Here is a 25,162-nt window from a genome sequence, read left to right as displayed (position 1 = left end):
AGTCAATGTACAACGTTGTTTATAATGTAAGATAAAAATCCGACAAATATGTTGTAATGTCGTGAAACCAGACAAAGGCATAGAAACATTAGTGTCAGCTAGTTATTATACTATGTCGTAGGTTATTGAAAAAACCGGTAATAACTTTGATTAGTATGAACTTAATTCACTTTTATACTATTGGCAATAAACGTCTTGGCTAAGTTTTCATTGTTTATACTTTAAGCATTTCACTCATCATGCATATAAGTGTTAAGTTTTCTCAGGTACCCATAGTAAACCGATAAATTTTATCAGTTGTCATAAGCTGGAAGAAAATGAACTATGAACATAATCTAACAACAAATAGTCTGATTTCCAGAAAGAAACGGTTTGTAGTAATTTGAAATTGGTTATGATAATTTAGAATTATGAATGATTCTATGATTATTAGAAGTGATCCATGAGATGGATGAAACGCCGGACGACTGAGATACGCAACAAATTGCAATAACCCCCTATACGATTGGAAGAGATGTCTGTTATGACAGGGGGTGTCCGAGATCTGGTGATACACATGCCATGCACTAAAACCCCCTCAACTGATATGAATAAATACTCATTTGTATATATCAATTTCTACCCTAGTAAAATCAATCAATTTCTCAGCCAACGCCATGCACTTGTCTTTCAGAACACTTCGGGTTGACACAAAGTGACCTCATTTGTCTACTTCTGATTGGTTCGCTATATCGACCTTGTAGAAGATCAGAATACAATCAAGTAAATCCGGTTTTACATCGATTAGATTCAACGATTAATACTTACAAAACTTATCAAAGTGAGTAATTGTCTTTTGAGCACGAAATCATAGTGTGGACTAATACTACAATGAAGATAGATTCAAAAATAAACTTCACACTGTTTGAAATAAGTTAGATTATCACGTTATTGATACTTTGACTGAAATTTGATCAGTCTTGATTGGCATAAGCTCATCCTGTGCGGAGTGTCTCGATATAGATATTATTACAAAAGTTGATACAGAATTGATGGAAAAAGGTTAGCAGTGGAATCCAGAACGGGCGTTACATCCCAGACTGATCAAATTTCAGCCAAAAATATCGGTAACGGGATAATTCCAACCATATTAAATTGAATTATATCTCGCACCCATTGCACGATTGAAAGGCAATCTAGACTCAGAGGTTAAGTGGGTGACGTGATGGCGTTTGAAGCAAACGGCAGTGGGTCGGAGTTTCTGAGTGAACATCAATTTTTGGATGCAGACACATGCAGCCGACAACTAAATCGGCGTCGTGGATCCGATTGCTAGCCAACTTCCATCAATTCTATGTTAAATTCATACTGAACAAATCTACACAAATGAAAACGCTGAAATTCAATAGACGAGACGGACCTTAAATCAGCAAGTGAACTTTGAGATTCTTTCCAAAATGTAGTATTTGGAGACGTAGCATGCCTAACACTACTTTCGAAGAATCGTTGATTTCAACAACCACGTGAAATGTAAACAGACTACAGGGATGATCAAGTACGTATATCTGATAGTTTGCATCACGAACTGACCTAGGTTAGATGATCATTGAAAACCAAGAATGGACAGTTGGTTCGTTCTACTATGGGACTCCTCTGTAATGCCCATTTACGACTCCACCAAGTATCAAGTTTAAGGCACTCAGGTTTCGCAGTGGGTGCATGTTCTTCAGATCACTGAAATGGTATACAATGAATTATGTACCTTATTTCAACCAATCAGAAATATTGCGCAACTATCTGTTAGTGTCGTTGCTAAGTAACACTGCCTTACAACGGACATAACTGAATTGCATTAGTCCTGACTCCCTATTAAAAATCCTGAAGTTATCTCTTGAAATTAATTACCAATAAGTAAAGGATTATTCTTTGTGTAAGAAATTTATAAAGATTTTCGAATATTATAATACACATCAAGATTCTTAGATATATGACTGCAAGTCAAACTTGTTAATACAAGTTCACTATCTCCCCACAGATCAATCAGGCTTGAAAAAATCGAATTAAATGAAAAGCAGACTTTAAACCTACATCTTAATCATTGAAATTCATGTGATTTAAGCATTATTAAAGTTGGTAAACTATAAAATATGTAGTTGGAGTAAAGCAACCAATGAGTAAAACATTGCAATTACATACCAAAACCATATTAATAAATAGAATGATCTACCTGGAGAATGGAAAAGAAGAAATACATCATGCTTTCAAATTTTATATATATATAGATATGGAAAACAAATGAAGTACACACAAAATAATACTTAAAATATGAAACAATAAGAAGCATAAAAATGAGATAGTAGTAGTAGTAGTAGTAGTAGTAGTAGTAGTAAATGCACAAGTACACATACACACATATAAATGCATTGTATCGACGAGATAATAAAAATAATATAACAGTTTAAAAAAATATACAAAAAGAGAAATATAAAAATAACACAGATTTACTAAATGTTAACACCATCTTTAGCAACTTTCGACTTAATCAGATCGATAACATCTTTCACTGATCGTTCTGGATCTTTTAATCGAAGATGAATAGTGGACCAGTTTAATTTCTCTATCCAACATGGTGCTAATTCTATTAACACATCTAAGTGTTCACTGATAGCATCTACATGTAGGAAGGAAAAATCACAGGAGATAAAATTAAGAGAATAATTAGTGAGGGAACAATGCATGATTATCTTTTGACTCATACGCACCTGAGTCTTTAAGAACAAAATGTGAAAAGTTTAATAGGAATTCAGTTAACTTATGAGCATACGAGAGAACCTGAAACACGATAACATGTTATTTCTGTAGAATAGATGGATTATGGATAACACTTGAATCCACAGGTTGAGCGTTTCGTCATAGCTGAATGTATCTGAATTCCAGTGTTGATATTCACAATGAAACTTGAATTCTAGTATCTTTCGTTTCAAACACTTAACACTCTATCTACTGGAGCTAGAGTCCAGATAGCTATTAACTATTAAACAAACATGATAGTCGCATCAATATTAACATTTGTTTACTTATTTAAACACATAAACATTGACATAAAATGGCACCAAATATATATGCACCATACAAATCATTTGGTTTGTGTGAGAGCTGCGATACTACCCGGGAACCCGAACTGAAGCAGGTGGTTTTCTTAGGGGGCCACACCCAGAACTTTTGACTGAAAGGTCTAATCCATAAGGTAGTGGAATAACGGTAGGAGATGCGGTCCTATGTTAGCCAGTGGCCAATAATAGGTTCATATGCCATTTGTTCTATCAGGATACTGGGGCTCATGTGCACCATTGGTTGAAAATCAGAGCGGATCCTCCATATCAACCAACCCGGTTAAAGAGCTGGATACCCGCTTTCATCCTCTCAATTTCGTAAACAACACCCTAACCACCAGAAGGCAGTGAGTAGGACTTCCATGGCAGTTGCTGTATACGTGTGGCCATGTGAGAGCATTTCGAGAGAGAGTGCTGACTTTCTTCACTCTCGTCCGTAACAGGGTTTATTGGTCATTTTTTGTTGGCATATATGTGGATCCTGTGCGAATTGCATTAATATTGCCATTCTGTCAAAAGTTTTATAGAATGGCTATCAGTGGGATTCAGGACGAGTATTTGCTCTTATATGGGACTCGTCAGTGAAGGGTAACTGGATTAAAGTGTTTGTCTTTATGTTTCTTTCTCTTACAAGCACTAAACGCATAGTGCGCTCAAGTAAGTGTATCTACAAATTTTATCCACTTAACAGTTACTAATGTCATACAACTAAACTTATTTTAAACAAGTTTTGTCGAGATTCGATTGAATAGTTTCATAGACATTACAGTGACCAATGGTAAATGGAAGAATATAAAATCGAATTTTATCTTTAAAAATATAAGTGGTGGAATTGAAATACAGTGTGAACATTGTATTCGACTGTTTGATTAGAGTTTCACGTGGAATAGCAAAAGTTATCAGAGAATCCTGTGTTTATTTCCATAAAAAAGCTGGAACCAAACTCCCAGACAAAATGTCAGAATTATTTGACTGTATAATCAGTAATTCCTTAACAAATTTATAATGTTGAAATATAATTATTCCCAGTGAATATTTATAACAGTGCAATGAAACTAGAAAAGTAATATATCATTATCAATAAGGGTTTGAATTATCCTGTTGTTTAAATTCAGGACCAAGTTTCGATAGGTTTTTCTTGACATATGTACCCAGATTTCCCCGATATATTCATTTTAGGATAGGTTTCTAGGATAGATGGATCACAGCTAACGGTGATTTCTAAGATGTGCATTCTGTCCCATTTGGGATTCTTCATAGCTGAATATACTTAAAGTCCAGTGTCGATGTTCCTACTGGGACCCGAACCCGGTACGGGGAAGTAATAGATCTTAGGATAACTGGACCAACAGATAACCAACTTCTCACTAACATCTAGCAATAAAACTTGGAAAGAGATATTCACATCAGTTCTTCATTCTTTAAGTTTGATACACAAGCTTGCCATAAATATTTATCAAAATGAGAATGGAAATCCGAAACTTGACAGCATCTAATAAGGCAAATGTTTGCTTCAATTTCATTTTCGTAACTACTTATAAAACTGGAATGATCTTGTTTTTAATACCACCATCGAAAGACTGATTATGTGCCTTTTCTCATAGGCTTATTTTCTGGATTTCATTAATGACGCTGTGAACTCCAATCAAATGAGATGGTTTGGATATGTATTATACAAGCCCGGACAGCGCCCATTTTGACATGAGAACCTAGCTGGTGTATGTTGAAAGCTAAGGATGTATGAACCAACCAGTTCATGAAACTATGAACTGCTATAACAAATTATTTTTAATTGTTTTTGCCTTCATTGTATTAAAATTATACTACTTGCGAGTAATTAATATTTACTAGTTTCTCTTCTTTACGGTTGGTTGGACTAACTAATGGTAAACTAACTCTTCGCTTATTAGTTAACATATTGAATGTAATTTTCACACTTGAATACTTTGAGAATAGACTGTTGTTGTTGTGTTTATCATCTTGACTGAACCTAATCGTTATTCATTGTACAACCACCTATTATTTATTTATTTTTATATATAAATATTTCCGACAAGTCAAGGCCGTATTTTGATTTTAACCGACCTCGAGTGGGTTATTACAGTGAAGTTACCAATCGATACAGGTATTATTCCAACTCCTATTTATCTTGTCAACTTCATCTTGATCAACTGTTGTGGAACAGTAACTTGAACTAATTGGACATTTGTGGTAAGTCTTAGATTATTTACGAATAACCGAGTCAATACTCTTACTAACGAAAACTCTTTGCACAAGATGATAGTGCTAAGAAATTCCAGTGCATTGTTTGGAAATTAGATATTTATGAAGATTACATGTTTTATGTCAGGTCGTCTATAAGGTCTACATTTATTCAAGTTGAACAAAGCATTGTGGAGTAAAGCATCCTGTTTTACTGGAAAATTAGGTAAAATGTGAATTGTATGAGAATAAGTCTATATATTATCATACCATTTTATAAGATGAACTAAAACGAATTGCACTCCGATAAAATGTTACCTCTCTCTGATAAAAAAATGTATAATTCGAGATTATTATGATTTTTGACTAGTAGTAAAAAGAGACTAACACATTGCATCTCAGTTCCATTTACCTGCAGAAAGTCCGCTAGGATGAGAGTCTGCCACACGAACAGAGACAGTCGACAGCGGAAGTGGACGAGCATTGCTTGAACGTAAAATACTCCAAACCTGAGTTACTATTAACGGTAAACGACAGTATATAGCTCGTCTGGCCTCTGAAACTTTCCCATAAGTAAGCTCAGTGAGAAGACGTCGCTCATTTTCTCGAGCGCGCACCTTGGAAAAAAAACACAAAGCCATGAATGATACATTTTTATAATAACACGTCCCGTAAATTATACCTCAAAATTAAACTCACGAGTCCAAAGAAAATAACTGAAAAGCCAAATGATGTATCTATCTAATAATAAGCACAGTGAAATGTTAACATATATATAGTGATAAATCCTCCGCTCTATGAAAAAAACATAAAAGACAATGTATCAAGTTTTGGTAATATTCCATATGTGGCTAACAGTGGAACCCAGGACGTGTCTATTGTCCTATTTGGGACTTATCAGCTGAATTGACTTGCATTCCGTTGTTGATAGTCACAGTGAGACTCGAATCCAGTAACTTTTGCTTCAGGCGTCCAACAAATCGATTGCAATTACGAATATCAATAGTGGAAAGTCGCAAACTGTTACGTAAACGTGTTAAAGAATCTTCGAAATGAAGAAAGGTGAACTTGAAACTGTGATCCAAAAGTTAGTAGTAGTTGAATGTACTGATAATGAAAACACAGATTTACTTAAGAAAATATTGAAGAAATTATAATAAATCAGATATATTTAAATAGAACAAGATCAACAAGGTTTGCATAATAAAATAGATTCATTAGTCTATTTCACAGTTTCTCATCAGCTGCATACAACCTAAAATTATAATTATTAACTAAAGTTTAGCATACTTTAATGTAGCACGGTGAGTCATAAACCTTTAGACCATTTAACCCATGTTTAGTGGCTTATATGCTCAAGAGTTTTACTTGTTATAGCCTCGAACAGAAGTCAGTGGAGTTGATTTTATACTAGTCTATTAAGCTTTATTAATTTTAGTCTTTTTTTCAACCCTGTCCCTAACCTTATTATTTCTATCATTCTATTATTTTCAGATATTCACCTATTATTGATGTTCACATATTTGTTTATTTTATCATGTTGAGCGATTACCCCAATCACTACTTTTACATGACCTCCGAATTATTACTTTCCGGTACATAAATACACGCCGATCTTTACTATTTTTATTCATACACTTGGTAGCTCTTTTCTGATTGCTATGATTTTCGTTACGTTTTGACAACTGTTACCCCTCGTGGTGGAGCATAAGGCCACCAGCATTCTCCATCTAACTCTGTCCTGGACAGTCTTTTCCAGTTGTTAATCATCCTTCTCATGTCTGTTTCCGATTCTCGGCGCAGTGTTCCTTGATCTTCCTCTTTTCCGTTTCCCTTTAGGAGTTCAAGCTAGGACTTGTCTCGTGATGCAGTTTGGTGATTTCCGTAATGTATGTCCTATCCAACGTTTCGAACAGTTATCTAAACTTCACAAACTAAAGTATGTCAAATATTTGTTAATAATTATATTTACATTAATTACTGTAATTCTTGGGTTGCATGAGGCTGATGAGAAGCCGTGAAATAGTCTGATGGATTCATTCTATTCTGTAAACCCTGCTGATCTTGCGCTGTTCAAATTTATTGAGGGATTCGGTCGTATGAAATTAGATATAGAGCAAAACCCATTTTCCAAATTACTTGAGTAAGGCAATATTGATGCTCATCTTTACGATCACTATTATTATCATTGGTAGTAGTAGTAGTATTAGTATTGTTGATTACCAACCGATGATACAGTGTTAAGTGAGGTTCCGAAGAAACATTTGAATGACTGTTATTGAATGTTGACCATTTGGAGGCCATTAACAGAAAACCCTGGCTTACTAATACTATTACTAGAAGTACATATGTTAGGAATGTCATTCATCAAGAGAATTTATTCTCGAATTTAAAGAAACTCGTAACCTTTTCTATAGAACTGTGTTGAAAACTAAGGAAATCACGAATGAGTGTTGACAGGTATATAGTCAAGGTTGTAAAACATCCTGATGATTATTAAAAATCGTATGACTTTTTGAAATGGTGTACACCAAGCGCTCAACTGTGAAATCATGAGAGAAAACAATAAAAAATATCGCTGACATTAGAACAAAAAAAGAGAAATCTAATCATTTCTAGGGACCGACTAATTTTCAAATACCTTTACTCAGTTAAAACGATGTACTCAAACAAACAGACCACAAATATGAAGATGGTAACTCGACTGACTAGACAAACAAATGTAGATACTGATAAAACTCACTTTATTGAGAAGTGATAGAGATATGCCCTTTAAATTATTTGGTGTAGAAGTAACCATTTCATCTTTAGACTCTTTAGAATCTGTTTGAGTACCTACAAGATTGCTTGTTGTATATGCTGTGCTATCAGTAGTAACGGGTACTTTTAGTGGCGATGCTGCAACAGACTTCTTTGGACTTGGTATAGGAGAAAGTTGTTGTTTCGACAGAGATATCTGGTGACATGTATCAGCTTCACGAAACAGAGCACGAGCTTGAAATGCTTTGACAGCATCTTTTGCTGATGTAATCTTCTGTTCAAGATCTGATGGTCGAATAGGCAACGGTGATGGAACTATGCATGCAACAGCAGATTCTAAAGGGAATTTCGGATGCCAACGACGGAGGGATGAATCTTCTGGAAGTTTAGAAGGATCTATTCCAAGATCCGAAGTTAAAAATACCTGAAAATGTCAAACGATTCACAATTCAGTGTAACTATAATGTGTTAATCACCAAATGTTCTTGTTGTATAGAACATATGTTACTACCAAATGTATATTTAAGTATCTGGGCAGATATACTTTGGAAATAAAAATCTTCCTACGTATAATATCCTTTCAGCATAAGCTCTGGAAACATGTAGCTAAAGTGCTACTACATGGCGTTTTTTACTGTACACCAGCGAAGTAAGTGACATAGATAATTATTACTATTGATTGAATCAATAACAAATGTATTAATACTAAAAATAATGGTGAGTTAAATCAGCGATCACAAGGTCATCATATATATACCGAAATGATGAGTTCTTGCTAACTACATAGAGTAGACTTGGGTCGATTGAGCTCCATCACGAATGTTTGTTAACATAATATTACTAATCTGTTGTTAGTGCGACCCGAGAAAAGCCGTCAGTCAAGACTAACTCTAGTTTTATTAAAGGTATGGAGGATGGTCGAAATTCTCAATAATCTATATTGTAGGATTACACTACTACCCGAGGAAATTGACAAAGAAACTATCTTAGTAGTGGTTCTATCGATATAGATTTGATAATCGAGTTACAAGGACATGTACTCTAAAACCGTCAGTTATGGTTTTTGTGAGGAAATTCTTAACATATTAACTTCATACCTTTGTAAACTTGCCGCTAACACTGGAATTTTACGGAACAATAGAGGATGGGCAGCTTTTAAGCCTAGCCTTTTCTTTCTTCTGTTGTGGAAAGGGAGGATTGTCATGAGTATTGATTATTAGTAAGAAACGATACTGGAGTTGGCAAGATAACTTTACCCTCAAGCCTTAATTTTGTTGTCTTTAGTCTGATCGCCTTGCAACCTAAGTGCCTAGAGTGGTAGAACTATAAGGAACAAATGTTCAAGTCAATAGATCTCAAACGGTTCAACACAAGAGCCAAGTCTGACCATGGCTTCAAGGTATAAGCTACAGTTGGAAGTCAGAAAAGTAGCTGATGACATATTAAATACAAAGTTCCTTAAAATTAAGACGATAGCAGCTAAGCAAGCTACCTTAGTCCAAACAATTTATATGTACAAATGAAAATAATTATAATAAATTTAAGAAACCATAACTAACCCGATGTGATTTTAAAACCAGATTAATTAACAGAGAGTGGAAACGATTTCGACGTTGAATTAACCGTGTCCCACTGAATGGTAGAAATCCTTTTGACGGAGAATCATGTCCCACTTTTGTTCCATCTAAAATGAGAAAAATTTTTTAAATCAAAATCTAGGAATCAACACAATTTAAACCCGTTGTATACTAGTAACCAGTGAAACACAAATATCTTATGTAATACAAATAATAGATGGTTATTAGATGTCTAAATTTGCAGCGACAGATGCTGTAGATATACATAAAAGAGGATGTGTTGGATGTTCTCGGATTTCAATGTGCTTCAGTATTTATTTCAACCATGGTAAAAATCGATTCTTTTAATTGCTAGATATCTTAACAGCATGCTAAAAGCGGTGATAAAGAGTAGACTGAGCTTAAACTAAGCTGCAACGTTCGAATTAATAAGCAAAAAAGTCACTGGTGTTAATGGTAATAAATCATTTACATTCATTCGTAAGAACCAGTTGAAAATGTATGTAGTTCACTAGTGAGATAACAGTTGGCACCTTAAATGTAGATTAGAACACGAACAAAATCTAGGGACTAGTTAATGAATAAAACACCCATATCTTCAATTAAAATCCAAACTTTATAACACCTAGCAATATATATATATATATAATATCAGTATGGGGATTCGTGGAGATTGTATCATTTCTACAGTTGAAATCACGAATCGATCTAGGCTAGAACACCATTGAAAACCTGGAGGTATTAGTCGGCCGTCTCATCCTAGAGTGGGACTCCTTAGCAGTGCGCATCGATGATCCCACTCATGGGACCCGAACCCGAGACCTCTACTTTCGCGGGTGTACATAACCTCTAGACCTCTGAGCTGGTATCCAACGTTGTTAATACCTAACTCAAATTAATCTATAATCTTCAGAAATCCTTCACCTATTGCCCTAGTTGGATATGTCTCATAACCGTCCTACGTTTGAGTCCTGCGTGCGCAATATCGCAGTTTGCTTGAAGTTAGAAATATAAACCATAAGATGCCAACTAAAGGGTTTGAAGCTTAAGCGTTTTCCGTAAAGCATGGAGGCCCTGGATTCAATTAAAGATGAGACAGTGGAAATGCACTGTTGAGTAGTCCCATACTATGGCGAAACAGAGGTTCAGTGCTTTCTGGATTTCAGTAATTCTCTAACTAAAGTCAGTCAGTGGTGTGAGGCCTCAAAAGATAAAAGTACTTAATTTTCGTACACTATTAATACTGTAGCCATACCCAAAAACTACGATTTTGTCATAAAAATGTAAACAAATGTTGACTTTGTTACTGAAAATATTTTGAACACATACCAGTGCGTAAATTAGGTGATAAAACGAGTACGTAATTCCCATTTAATCGATGTGTGAATTTATCAAACTGTTTCTCATAGCGCAGAAAATAAACCATAGGATAGACGGTTAAAAACTGACCGACATGAGTTTCTTCGAAATTCCTAAATGACATACAAAGTAAGATAAATCAAAAGGTACATAAATTAGCATTGCAAGGTGCTAATCTCCATGTAAGGTAGAACCAAATAATAGGCAAATAAGTCAAGTGGATCAAGATCCACATTTTAAAATGACTAACAGTCGAGAACCCCAACCACGAAATCAAAACACTATTGTGAGAGAATTAAAACCGCGAAAAAACTAGCTTAAATCTACTCAAGTAAGGAAAAAATTCGAGAATTAGAGTAAACATCACTGAGTTTACTCTCGGATCCTTCTTTTTGACTACGTTTTAAACAATTTAAACTGTTACCATCAATACCAACATGATTGCATTTGATGCAGTCACCGTTATCATATGGATTTAATATTATGGGAAGATAGTTATCACTACTAATGATTTTTGGTCATATTGTGAAGAATAGTTGATCAGGTGATAAGGATCAGTAGCAGCACTTGAAACCTATTTTACTGTGTTCAAACATCATGTCGATCACAGCAAAAGGAATAAGCATACCACAAATCTAGGAATAAACAATATAAGAGAACTATGAGACTCTTCTCAACTGTAACTTACAGTGACCATGTTATTGACTCAGAATGTAACTCACTGATCACATTATTTACTGAAAATCAATTCATGTATACGGTTCATTGAAGAAAATAGCCACGAATTAGTACAGAGGAATTTATTTGCTGCATAGCTAAAAGTTCCAAGTCAGCTGTAGATACTAATTTTGAATCAATAAACTACGTGTCCAAGTCACTGAATAGTTGACTCATATATCCACACTACTACGATCAATCAACAGGAAGCAAAATATTGTTTTAGAAACAAAGATCAATCACCCGAAACACGACAAATTAGAGAAAATGAGTAAAATGAACAAATGAAATAGTGATGCCTAAACATAGCTCTAGTCACTTATCATCCAAAGAATAAGTGTAGTACAATATTTAAAAGTTTACTCATTGAGTTACGAGAAGTATAAACTAACAATTCACTCCAATAATAACAAGGTCGACAATTACCGACTGTAAAGGAGTTAATCTACCTGCGCACAATTTCCTGAACTGCTGGTTGGATTTTATCGAAGCTGCAAAGTTCTTTTCTGTTGTGTAGCATGCTGACAACGGTATCACAACTTCGAAAAAGTTCTAACAAAACTCGTAAGTTGTGAGGAAGAACAAGACCAGTAGGAACTGTTGAATCTGTTTGTGTTAAATCAAGATCCTTGGAAGATACAACACTCTGAGTTTCAATAGAAGTTTCAGGTTCAATCAATTGTGGCTTCAATGAAGAAACAGGTTCTGCTAAGTGAGCGAAGCGTTTAAAAGCGGGTGGCTTTGAACTATTTTCTTTTATTAGGTCTGATGACTGAGATGATTTTAGCTTGGTCACTTTCTTCGGCTGTGTGCGTTTTTTCAGATGTATGATGGTCTATAAAGGAAAGCAAACAAAATGAATACGAAAATTCCTAGTTTTCAAATGATGGAGTAACATAAATATACAGAAAGTTAGTGATTTCTAGGAATTTAAACTTGACACTTTTAGCAATCAGTCGTACTTTTATATACAGGTTGAAGAGAAGTCACTTGGTAAGTAAAATCCGAACTCAAGCCTCTCCATGGTATCATTGGGTAATGGGGGGAACCTCATTAGCTAACGGGCGGTCAACGGAGGTCGGACTGTTCCACCACTGTTGTACCCTGGGTTCTCAAAGATCCTACTCCAAGCTACCATAAATCGTAAAAACACTGTCCTTTATATATATATATGGCACGCGCCGCGCTCAACGAAACAAGAGATAAGTAGCAAATACAGGTGAAGGAAGTGGTGACCACCTTCCTTCCCTTAAGAGTGTTTATTCTTATGTGTGTATTATGAAGTGCAGGTATCGGTGGTATGCATGTGATGCATAAGTGCCCAAAAGTGGTAGCAAATATGAATGAAGGGAGAGGTGATCATCCATCCTCCCAAGGGGAGAGTATACTTATGTTTATGCCATGGAATGGATAAGTAAAAGCCTATGTTAGTGATATGCATGTAACGTATACTCATCCACCTGCGACGCCCACGAGCTAAGATCAACGGATTTTCATAATTTCTACATGAAAATAGGTACTAGTGACTGACATTTGTGCCTTGAAGGTTGGAAAAGCCAAACATCTTCATTTTAAGATAACTAACCAATCTTAATGGGGCTGGCACGCCGTTGACTTAAAGGTCTGATCCATAAGGCAGTGGAGAATCATAAGGAGATGCAGTCCCATGCTATCCGATGACCAACGATTGATTCATACGCCATTTGTTTCTTCAGGATACTGGAGCCCATGTGCACCATTGGTTTGGAATCAAGATTTTCCAACTCCCCTAGGTGAACTTTCCGTGTCCACCAACCCGGTTAAAGCTCCGGACGTTCGCTTTTCGTCCTCTCAATTTCGTAAACAGCACCCCCGCCACGAGAAGGCAGTGAGTACGACTTCCCTGGCAGAGGCTATATATTCGCGTGGCCATGTGAGAGCATTTCGAGAGGGAGAGCGGACTCAAGCATGCTTATCGGCGTTAGACAACTAGTTTTTCTTGACTCTGTAGACCGAGAGGTTTTTTGGCAGTGTCTGTCATTGAAAGGTGTACCTCAGAGGTACATAAATCTTTTGAAGGCTCTGTACTCGAACACTACCAGTCGAGTCAGAACTTATGGCGAACTGTCATCTGATTTTACAAACTCAAGTGGTGCCCGACAAGCCTGTCTACTATCCCCATTTTTGTCTAACTTCATCATGTACCTACTGCTGGAAATAACACCCTCGTTGACTGAATTTTCAGGAATTGATGTCCTACCAGGAGGTCCACTTATCGACTTAGAATATGCAGATGACATAGTCCTGTTTGGTGAAGACGCTGACAAAATGCAGAGTTTTCTGTTGGCACTGAGTAACAATCCCAGGATATTTGGAATGCGTTTCTACCCCTCTAGATGTAAATTGTTACTCCAGGACTGGCCTGCGTCAACACCTGAACTAAGGATAGGGAGTGAAGTAGTCGAACGCGTCGACAACATCACTTATCTTGGAAGTCTGATCTGCCTTAATGGGTTGGTGTCTGACGAAATCTCAGCACGGATTCAAAAAGCTCGTTTGGCTGTTGAGAGTTTACGCCACCTATGGCGAAGACGAGATTTCCGTCTATCAATTAAGGGATCATTATTGGTTTTATTCAATATTATGAGTATACTGCACAGCAGTTTGCTCTGTTCTACTTTACAGTTGTGAAACGAGTAGAAGATACTCGTAAGTTACTAGTATTTGACCACACATATCTTAGAAACATTGCTAGCATCTGCTGGGATCACCGGGTAAGTAAGAATGAGGTTAGACGCAGGGTATTAGGGAATAATGGTAAATCAGTTGATGAGGTTATGAATCTTAATCAACTGAGATGGTTGAGCCACGTGTTACCTATGCCTGAAAACCGATTACCACGACGCGCAATGCTGACTAGTATTGGAAATGGTTGGAAGAGTTAGGGGGGGCCGAACCAAAACGTAGCATCAGTGCTTCAAGTCACTAACTTCTAGTCTAAGACATGATAGATCCAGACTACCTGATTGGGGTCCGTGTGACTATCGTAACCAATGGTTGGGGACTCTGTGTGACATGGCTCAGAATCGATCACAATGTCGTAGATGTATGCAATCCCTGTCTTCCCTTAAACTGAGATTAAAATTGCTTTATATCTTTCTTTCTTCCCGTACCATATCCTTTTATATATTAACATCATTAAACTAACTACTTCTATGAATTTGGCGTCCATCTTGTTGTGCTGAGGTATGGCAACTTTGACCGACGCATATTTGTACCTGTTCCTACGTTATATCTGACTGACTGACTATCTACAACATATACGATACTTGGTGAAAACAACAAGTCAAGTGGTAATAACCCATACGCAACAAAAAGCTGAGTCTAAGGGTAGTCTTTAAAGAAGTTCTGTATTGTTTCATGAGGAAAGCGATAAATAAAACCTCTAAACTAAGGTCTACAACAAGTAACCGTACTAGTGAGCACGCTTGTTTTACAATGTGGTAGTAAGGATATGCCTAACACACTCGACTAGACTAACGACATACCTGGTTGTTTAGATTAATATATTTTAGAAGTCATTAGTACATAATTTCGTGTTCTCCAGTAAATTTTTCAATGACATTTACCTATGTCTACCAAAAGCAGATTATTGTTAAACACAAAACGATGATCAATTAAGAAAAGGCAGAAAATATATGCGATATGCATAACAACATAATGAAGCAGCTTGGTCAGGTTACTGAATGGTATCAAAGATTTTTAGCAAGTCACCCCCCAAGGTCTGCTATTACACAGAGATTAATACGCTTTATTTACGTCGTTAACTATTTTATGGTGATGCCTTGTAGGTGAAAGTTTGTAACAGCTAAGAAAAACTTCACGGAAATCAGTTTTAGAATTAGAAAATATATACAAACCACCTTAACGAAAAACAAAATGCGGTAGAACTTGCCTTTTCCTGAGGCGGAGGGCATAATGAGGAGCTAATCAGGATTTCACTTTGTCTATCTGACTTAACGTCATTACTTTTGACTGTTTCAGCTTCAGGAGTAGACTCTTCGGTAGGTTTGGTAAGGTGAGAAAAACGCTGATAAGCTGGTCGCTTTGATCTGGATGACTAATAACAACATATAACAGTCCGAAGTTTCATAATCTACCTCTGTTTCAGGCGAAGATTCAAGAACTGCTCTTTTGGCTTTTCTTACATTCTGAGGTGTCCTACTAACTCGGAAGAAACTGTCAAGACGAGTATTCGGCATTCTCGAAATGCCCGCTAACGTCCAGTATTACACAAAAGTCGTTTTAGCGCGCTATTCGGTAACGATGATGACTATTATTCTGTTCAATATACAATATATAAACCGATTGATTTCCTTGATTTCGCTTCTTGTTGTTTCACTTCGATTCCAGGTATTTGAGTTTTTTCGATGGGCAGCAGTCTAGCTACTCGATTGCATTTATTCAAGTTAGTTTGTTAGTTAGTTGTGGATTTGTATATCTTGTAGTTGATTGAAAGAGTTTGTCTCCGGTCGATGTAGCTTCCGGATACTGGTAGACAGTGCATTATCAGGCGAGGGTGTGGTTGATTGCAAGGTAAAGAATAATAAAGTGATGATTTCAATGTTCAGAGAAGACTATTATATTAGAAATCGATAAATATTTTACTTAATTGGTGATGTGTAGGGGGACGGAAATAAAGGAATAAGAGGGAAACAGATGTGACGTCAGGAGACGTAGAAAGTGGTGATTGATATGATATAACGGCAACAGTGTTCATTTGTGAGATGTGCATCCGGACCGGGTGGTACAAGTGGGGATGGCAACGCTTGTGTGAGTACGTGCTGTTTAAGCCTCCTCTAAAAGCTATCCAGTGAGGAGGCTGTGTTCATTTTAGGTGGGAGAGCATTCTAAATAGGAACAACCTTTGGTGAAAAAGAATGAGAGCTCACCTGAGAGTCGGCTCATTGATGTACGTCGTTCGAGTGTTGTTTCAAAGACTTTGGTGATGGCATTCCGATAATATGCTCGTGTTGGGTTGATTTGAAGTACTTAATATGCTATTGTCAGATCACCTCTCATTCTCTTGTTCCTTAATGAGAATGATCTGTAGATCATCAACGATGATCTCTATTGAATGATTGGTGGCCTACTAGAATTAGATGGGAATGGTGTGACGAACCAACTAACGTCAAAGTCACTCCTCTCTGTCAGCACCTTACGTGGATCGCCCCATCGACGTGTCAAAGGACTATAGATGCTCTGAAGACTGTACAACAAAAAGAACGTTATTACAGAAATATATTAGTCAAAGTAGATACAAGCGAAAGTAAAACTACTGCCGTATTGGCCAGTTCATGGCGTAAGACCAACTGAAGCGCGTTGTTTGTCATTCACTTTAATAGGGATTGGTGGTCTGTTCAATATTCAGTGACCCAACTACCGGATGATTTGGCTAGGGCTCAGTGACATTTCAATGACCCTACAGATCACAGGTGTTGGAGCCTTCTCCCATACGCTTAATGTTCTAGACCTTTCACACATTTGGTTTCTCGTCTTCATACTTAGTCTAAGACACTTATATCCATTTTAAAGAGAGGAGAAGCTGTGACGCTGTGGACTTCAAAGTGAAGCCGTGCATGCACTTTAAACAGTGTTAGGAGCAACTCTGTGGTGACTGCAAAAAGTTTTTTCCTCATAAAGTGGAGGTTTGCATTGGCTCTGAATTTGTGTCTAATGTCTGTAATTACAAGCCCGAGGTCGAGCTCTGAAGAGACAGTCGGGGTGGGTATCCATTGAGGTTGTCAGTGTTTTGAGTTGAATGAAACAGAATGCTCGTGACTTCAAATATTGGTTAGTTTAGGTTTCAACGGGTTGTTTGCTATCCATTTCTTTATTACTGTAAGATGTTTTTGAACCTTAAGCCAATTCCTTCTGTCTTTCATGGACCTTCATATCTTTGCGTCGCCCGTATAGACCGATGCCACCAAACTGGTTTTATCTAGTGAACTGCTAGTAAAGATCAAGAGCAGGAAAAAATTTATGATTTTGAGACATTCCAACTTCTGTCCTCTTTACTTAACTTGGTAAGAAACATCCTATCCTTAAAGTAGTTCTGAAGCCAGGGTGAATGTGTCAGAGTAAAAGCCATCCCTGAAACCTTCGCAAGGCCCTTGTGAGGTGAAGGAATATTACATGAACCTGTTTTTTATGGTCCCGGAAGGTCGTCTAGCTTTTTGTGCCGTGAGTAGATTAGATATACAGGACTTACGTTTCGTGAACCTATATAGGGCTTCATGGAGGATGTTATTTTTACCTACATATTCCCTAATTTAATCGCCGACCAATCCTTCCATTACCTTTAACAATGTCGTGGGAAGTGTGACCGGTCTTTTCTATCTCTCTCTTTGAAAATTGTAGAGAAAGTAATCCGCTTCCATTTTCGTGACATTTGGTGAGTGCCTGAACAGGTTACACCACGGCGTGCTGATGACTTCTGGGCACTGTTTTAGGAATATAGATCAGGTGTTTTCACGTCCAGGTGGCTTTCTTGAGCTAGGGGATTTTCGCTTCTCTCGTATTATCACAAAGTTCGTTGGATATCTCCTAGACCATCAGTTGGTACTAGAGTGGACAGGTGTTCGGCGCTTGTAGGCTCCCAGTCAAGTTGGTCTGCAAAGTTGGCATTAAGTATTTCTTCTATCTCAAATGTTTGCTGGAGGCTCGGTTAAGTAGCAGATTTCCATCTGGGATCATAAACGAATTCAAGGGGATGGAAGGAAGACTGAAAATTACCACTTGACAATATCCGTTGTCTATCGGTTAGTCAGATTAGGATCCGTGCTGTTATAAAACCAAGATTACTACTGGTGTTTGTGCCTAAGCAACAAGTGTCACCGATAAAGTACGAAACCCTCGATGATTGGCTTGTGTTGCAAAGTGTTCAGAGATTTTTTAACCAGTATTATGTCACTAGTTTTGCAAATGTTCACCAAAATAAGGCATTTAAAGTATGTAATCCCAGTGATGAGCTAATTAATGATTTACAATAACTTGGAAACCAGAAAAGTATGGTGAGAGCCACATATTTATCTGGACCCCTTGGGTTTTTACTGAATCAATCGAGGGACTAAGTTGATAGTATAACGCACATCCAGGAATTAGTTGTAATGCTGGATATTTTGGTCGATACTAACTGTCGCAGTTGGCTTTTTATACGTCAAATCTACTGAATAATCCAAGTTCCAAAAACAATCCAAGCGAGTTTCATTATTTTGCTAGATGATTTATTATGTTTACGATTCTCCTCAACATGTATATTTTTCCGCTTAGACTAGCTATATATATGCCATATAATTCACTCATCAAACTGTTTGTTGCGTAAGATATATTTAATTCCTTCAAAAAACAAAAGAATACTAGGAGAAAGTGTGTTATTTCCGGATGAGGCATATTAGATTGAATAGTAATTTCAAACTTCATAGTTCTGATTATCACTGCTACGTATTTATGAACGTTATCAAATCTGTCAATATGGCTTACAGTCATCAATGTTCTGTTTCATGGATAGTTTGTGATTCCCGGAGCCGAAGAAATTCCTCACAAAATCTTTCAGGATCATCAAAGACACTGACTTTTATAGGTACGTGCAGCAAATTACGGATAATTTGAATTTTCCACTTTTTGGATAACCAATTTGCAACTTAGTTACTTACTTACACCTGTTACCCCTCGTGGAGGAGCATAGACCGCCCATCAGCACTCTCCATTCAACCATATCCTAGGCTGGCTTTTCAAGTTCTTTCTAGCTGCTATTCATCCTTTTTATAACTGCTTCTTTTTACAGGTGTATTGTGTTCTTTGGCCTTCCTCTTTGCCGCTTCCGTTCTGGATTCCAAATTAGAGCTTTCCTCGTGACGCAGTTTGGTGATTTCTTCAATGTGTGTCATATCCACTTCCAACGTCTTCACATAGTTCTTTCTTCAGCTGGAAGCTGGTTTGTCCTCTCACACAGCAGGCTGTTGCTGACAGTGTCCAGTCAGTGAATGTTTAATATTTTGTGTAGACAATTGTTTATAAATACTTGTAACTTCTTGGCAATGGATGTATTAGTTAGTTCACCACGTTTCAGCTCCGTACAGTAGGGCTGTTTTGATGTTCGTATTTAAAATTCTGACTTTGATATTGGTTGATAGTTGTTTTGAGTCCCATACGTCCTTCGATTGTAGGAATGCAGTCCTTGCTTTGCCAATTCTCGCCTTTATATCTGCATCAGATCCTCCTTGTTTATTGATGATGCTTTCCACATCTTACAGAGTTTCTCCATCATGTGTTATCAGTTTGGTGTTCGCCGTGTGTATTTGAGGATTTCGCTTTTTCCTTTGTGTATGTTTAGGCCTATTGATGCAGGGGCTGCTGGTACACTAGTTGCCTTCATCTGCATTTGTTTGTGTGTATGGGATAGGAGGGCTAGGTCATCTGTGAAATCCAAATCATCTAATTGGTTCTGAGATGTCCACTGTATTCCGTGCTTCCTCTCAGATGTCGAGGTCTTCATAATCCTGTCAATCACCAGAAGAAAGAGGAAGGGGGAGTGTAAACAGCCAAGGTAAGTTGAAAATAATATTTACAACTGTTATAACGATATCTTCTGTAACCAGGTGAGAATTCGTTTTCTGCAGAGTATGTTATATACTAGGGAAGAAGTAAGTACGGATAACTTACGGGACCTATTATTGGACTATTATTCTATGTATATTCCTATTGTATAACTATTCAGTAACTAGACTATCTATATCTATATTCATCTTATTACAAGCTTCATTTTGACCTTGTAGTGGATGTCGAGTCGAAGGCGGACTATGATCACCACTACAATTCGTTTACGCGCCCAAAAACGACTTGGTTCCTTTAATAGCTCGTAAATCAGAAAGCTTTATTAATCCAGATCAAGTATATTTATTGGCGATCTCGTGGTATAGAAATAATACTGAGACGTGCCAAAGGGTACAGGCAAAATGAGCAGTGCGTGAGCAAGTTCGAACCAAACAAGGCGGAGAGCGAAACAAGAAGTGAAACTGATACAGTTAAACAAATACAGTAAAACAATCTCTGGTACAATTGGTTACAATAATAATAATTGTTTCTGTTATTCCAATCGTGTTCTTATCGAGACTGGCCGGTCACTACAGGAGCCCCCCGCTAGAAAGGGTTTACTCTTTCGATACGTAGCGGTTTCGTTCGTGGGACTGATCGCGAAACGTGCCATTGTAGGACGAAGGCGTTGGCAGAACAGGGAGTGATCGTTGATCCTCGAGTTGCCACCAAAAGTCTTTGACGTAGAACGGTACCAGAAGGAACGTACTGTATTGATTGCTTGGATTAGCATGCTACACCAGAGTGGTTTGTATCCAGAATCTGAAGGTTGCGTTCGTAGAGGTCCGGACCAGAAAGGCTGCAGACGTAGGACGAAACCAGATTGAGCCAAGGAACCAGATGCGACCAGGATAAACATGTTCGGGACCAAATGTATACCATACGTATTTGGAGCCAGAGAGGTCGACTGAGTGCGTTGACTATAGCGTGGGTGATCAGGCCAGCTTTCGCCAAAGTTTACTGAAGTCGACGATACCCGAACAGCGATGGTCGAAGGCGTAGGCTCGGAGTAAACAAAAAAATGAAAGAAAAAGAGAAAGGTGTAGCATTCGTGTAGTATAGGGTTAGGGTCCTATACTGTATCCGCAGTTGGTTATGAGGTTAGTCGCGAAAGCGTACGAGTAAGCGTACTCGGCGACCGGAACGTGAGACGGTAGTCTCGTTCGAACCTCGTGAGCCTGCAATCTCATCCGCAGTCAAGGGCGGTGTGGTCTGCTGGTCTGGACGTGAGACGAAAGTCTCGTCCGTAGACGGGGCAGATGACACGTGCTGTTGACTGGGACGTGAGAATGAGGTCTCAGGTGCATCTAGCGTGGGATCCGAAGTAGATGTAGCGATCCCGCTAGGAGCTTTGATGGGTCTAGCATTGGGTCTCGGCTTATCAGGTGGGGCACTGTCATCGACGTGTGCTGGCATGAGACGATCAATGCTGACTACTTCGACGCGGCCATGTCGATCAACCTTGAAGGTCTTTTCGTGACGGGAAATCACGTGGAAAAGGCCTTCGTAAGGCTGTTTGCTCAGGTTGACCGTAAGTTGTCGTGTACCATAGTTAGGAATGACTGAGTCATCCGCAGCGCGTAGTCGAAGCATCGTAGCCTGAGACTTACTGTTACTGATAGGTACGACAGAAACTTGGGCACCTGTATCCACTAGGTACCTAGCGTTAGTGCGATAATCGTGCACGTAAAATAAACGGTCAAACTGAGGTGAAGGGCCGGTGAGTACGGCCGTGTTTACTCACCGGCTCGGGAAGTTCCCGCCTTGTATGAGCAGAGAGCTCGACAATGACGGGCACCGGCCCCGAAGGCACGGTGAAACCAGCACCAACCTGGACTCGCTTCCGAAACCGCCTTCTGGCGTGGCTTGGAAGATGCCCGCTTGGGGCGAGTCGTTACGGCCTTACGAGATTGTGACCTGGGTCGGGGGACGTAGGGGGCTGGCACATTTGCGCGGTCTCGGAAACTGAGACGAGTATGGATACATCTGTCCCTATCCCCATGAGCCGGAGGTCGTCTAGCATCGAGATCAACGTTAGAACGGGAAGTACTAGCAACCAAATAGTCGTCTTTGGTGTTAACTCGTGCTAGAATCTTATCTGCTATGAGGGCCACCTTGTTGAGCGGGGTGTCCTCGAGCAGGGCCGTAAGAGTTGGTTGGATACAAGCTGGTAATGCCTCGAGCCATAACTCTTTGACTATTTCGGAGTCGGCTGTCGAGTTTCCTGCAAGGGATTGCAGGCGCGTGAGGTAGTGGCTCGGCTTAGCATCACCCATAGGGTGACGTGCTAATAGAGTCCTCAATCGTTCCTCTCTTGATGGGAGGAAATGTCGAAGGATGGCATCCTTAAGACGGTCGTAAACGTTCGGATTGAGAACAATCTCACGAACAGCGGTTAGGTGATCCCCGGGCAATGATTCCAAAGCACAGGCGTACTTTTGCCTTTGGTTGGTTATGCGGCGGATCTCAAATTGAGATTCCAGTGCCGCGAACCAGACTTCTGGATCATGAGGTATGAAAGGAACCGGTCGAAAATTAATAGCCTGTACCTCGGAGTCTATAATATTTATACTATTCTTATCGTTATCCACCATAGTAAGTTGCCAAAATATTATATATTGAAAATATCAATACGAATATATGCAACAGAAGTGGATAGATACACAGACTCACCGAATTGATCTGGGTTGGAAAAATGGCCAAGTTTGAACTGTGCTCGAAGAATTGGGTTACTGGTTGTGTTTCACCAGATGTTGTGCGTGTTCCCAATACGGCTCACCAGTTTGTAGTGGATGTCGAGTCGAAGGCGGACTATGATCACCACTACAATTCGTTTACGCGCCCAAAAACGACTTGGTTCCTTTAATAGCTCGTAAATCAGAAAGCTTTATTAATCCAGATCAAGTATATTTATTGGCGATCTCGTGGTATAGAAATAATACTGAGACGTGCCAAAGGGTACAGGCAAAATGAGCAGTGCGTGAGCAAGTTCGAACCAAACAAGGCGGAGAGCGAAACAAGAAGTGAAACTGATACAGTTAAACAAATACAGTAAAACAATCTCTGGTACAATTGGTTACAATAATAATAATTGTTTCTGTTATTCCAATCGTGTTCTTATCGAGACTGGCCGGTCACTACAACCTATTGATTATTATTATATGATTTACTGTTCTTATGTTATGCTCAGTTTATTGATTATTGTCTCCCACGCTTACAGCCTCATTTGGCTTGGTTTTGTACAAATGTTATTTTCTATTTTATGGTGTGGTGTGGTCTGTCTGTCTGATATATAAACAAAGTATGCTTGAAATAAACGATTCGCATTACAGTAGCTGCTATTGGTGTTCTGGACTCAAGTGGACGGGTTAGGCGGATAAGGGCCAATAAGGACGCTAGATTACTCATACTAATCGAACGTCATTGTCACAGTGTGAAGGTCGTAGAAGTCGTATTCTATTGATGGACAATTCACACAAGTTACGTCCTTGTTTAGTTCGTAAGGTCATAACAAATCAGCAACGACCTTGGTCAAGACATAACGATTGGCGACGGCTAGGTCAGATCATAACAGAGTACATTTACAGATACACTAAGAGTCAACTATTTGTGACGGTTTTTCTCCACTCATTTCAAAATATTAGGTTATAGTTATGACTTTTCTATAGTTATAATGTATAAATACGCTACTCCTAGTAACACCATTTTTATCCATATGATAGTTGTAGAATTATGGAAAAATATGTCTGTATTGCTCTCAGTTGAAGACTTGTAACATTTGTTAATCGATTAGTGTTAACTCATTGGTGAGTTGTTTCCTACTATAAACACCTATAATCTATTTTGTGTGAACTTGTAAGGCAATAAAAGAATTTCATCAAAAGACTATCTTGTAATTTATCTCATAATGGTAAAACCTACAGAAGTTTATGATACTCCAAAAATCATTCATGTACGAACAATGTATTAGATATGATGTACATGCGATGGACTACTGAAAACGATTGTTATCAATCTGTACATCATTCACTTACATAGTTTTTTTATATTTAGCAATCCATGAAGCTATTCAGTATTCTGTATTTTATTGACTAGTGAAAATATTGTGGTTGACTGAAAGTGACTATCGATTACATGTTGATATCTATACGCATAGCTTATACTGGCTTCATCATTGAAATTCTAAATGACAGCAAACTAAGAGTAGGATAAGAATCTTTATAGTTGAAAGCGTGAGTCAATTGAAGCTAGACCACCATGGAAAACCTGGAAGCACTGCTTGACGGCCAACTCGTCCTATTATGGGACTCCTCAGCAGTGCGCTCCCACGATCCCGCACCCGCGAGATTCGAACCCAGGACCTACCAGTCTCTCGCCAGAGCATTTAACCGATAGACCACTGAGCCGGCATCCGATGCGCACTGTTGAGGAGTCCACAATGGAACGAAACGGCAGTCAAGCAGTGCTTCCATGTTTTCCTTGATAGTCTAGCTTCAACTGACTCACGCTTTCAACTATGAAAATACTAAATCTCTAGAAAACCTCTTCTGATAAGAAATAATTGAGTATAGCCAAACTAAACATTGTATCATCAAGTGAATAACAAACATTGAAATACATATTAATTATTATCAGTTTTTAAAATAATATCAAGACAGACTACCATTTATGCTTAATAGTAATAATAATGGAAAAGAGGAAAAAGAAAAACTGAATTATACTTTAAGTCTAAGTATCTCTTCATAAAAGGTGGGTACATTGACGTCACTTAGTAATTTAGTTGATTATTGTGTAGAGGAATTATTCAAAGAAGCTAAACTT

At 38.1% G+C, this 25,162-nt stretch overlaps 2 protein-coding genes across 2 annotated transcripts; both read right to left on the bottom strand.

Annotated features, from left to right (window-relative positions):
- Window positions 1-2,483: 2,483 nt before the first annotated feature.
- Window positions 2,484-15,948, bottom strand: Smp_167540 (Ris2 protein, putative; the record flags this gene model as incomplete). The annotated part of the gene is made up of 8 exons (XM_018790761.1): window positions 2,484-2,557; window positions 5,707-5,911; window positions 8,038-8,478; window positions 9,614-9,738; window positions 10,961-11,103; window positions 12,157-12,542; window positions 15,603-15,806; window positions 15,847-15,948. The coding sequence occupies 8 exons, from the start codon at window positions 15,946-15,948 to the stop codon at window positions 2,484-2,486; spliced, it is 1,680 nt and encodes a 559-aa protein (XP_018646000.1).
- A 4,766-nt stretch (window positions 15,949-20,714) lies between these two features.
- On the bottom strand, window positions 20,715-21,739 carry Smp_167530 (hypothetical protein). Its single transcript, XM_018790760.1, has one exon. It carries the CDS (start codon window positions 21,198-21,200, stop codon window positions 20,835-20,837), a length of 366 nt encoding a protein of 121 aa, XP_018645999.1. The 5' UTR covers window positions 21,201-21,739; the 3' UTR covers window positions 20,715-20,834.
- Window positions 21,740-25,162: the final 3,423 nt, after the last annotated feature.

Source organism: Schistosoma mansoni, assembly GCF_000237925.1.
Source record: "Schistosoma mansoni, WGS project CABG00000000 data, supercontig 0037, strain Puerto Rico, whole genome shotgun sequence".
NCBI classification, from domain to species: Eukaryota; Metazoa; Platyhelminthes; class Trematoda; order Strigeidida; family Schistosomatidae; genus Schistosoma; species Schistosoma mansoni.
Note: the sequence above shows the minus strand (reverse complement) of the source record. Positions and strands in the feature narration are given on the sequence as shown.

Bases quoted from the DNA above. Each gene is read 5' to 3' on its own strand.
- Smp_167530 (XM_018790760.1), bottom strand. From the start codon at position 21,200: ATGTTTATCCTGGTCGCATCTGGTTCCTTGGCTCAATCTGGTTTCGTC.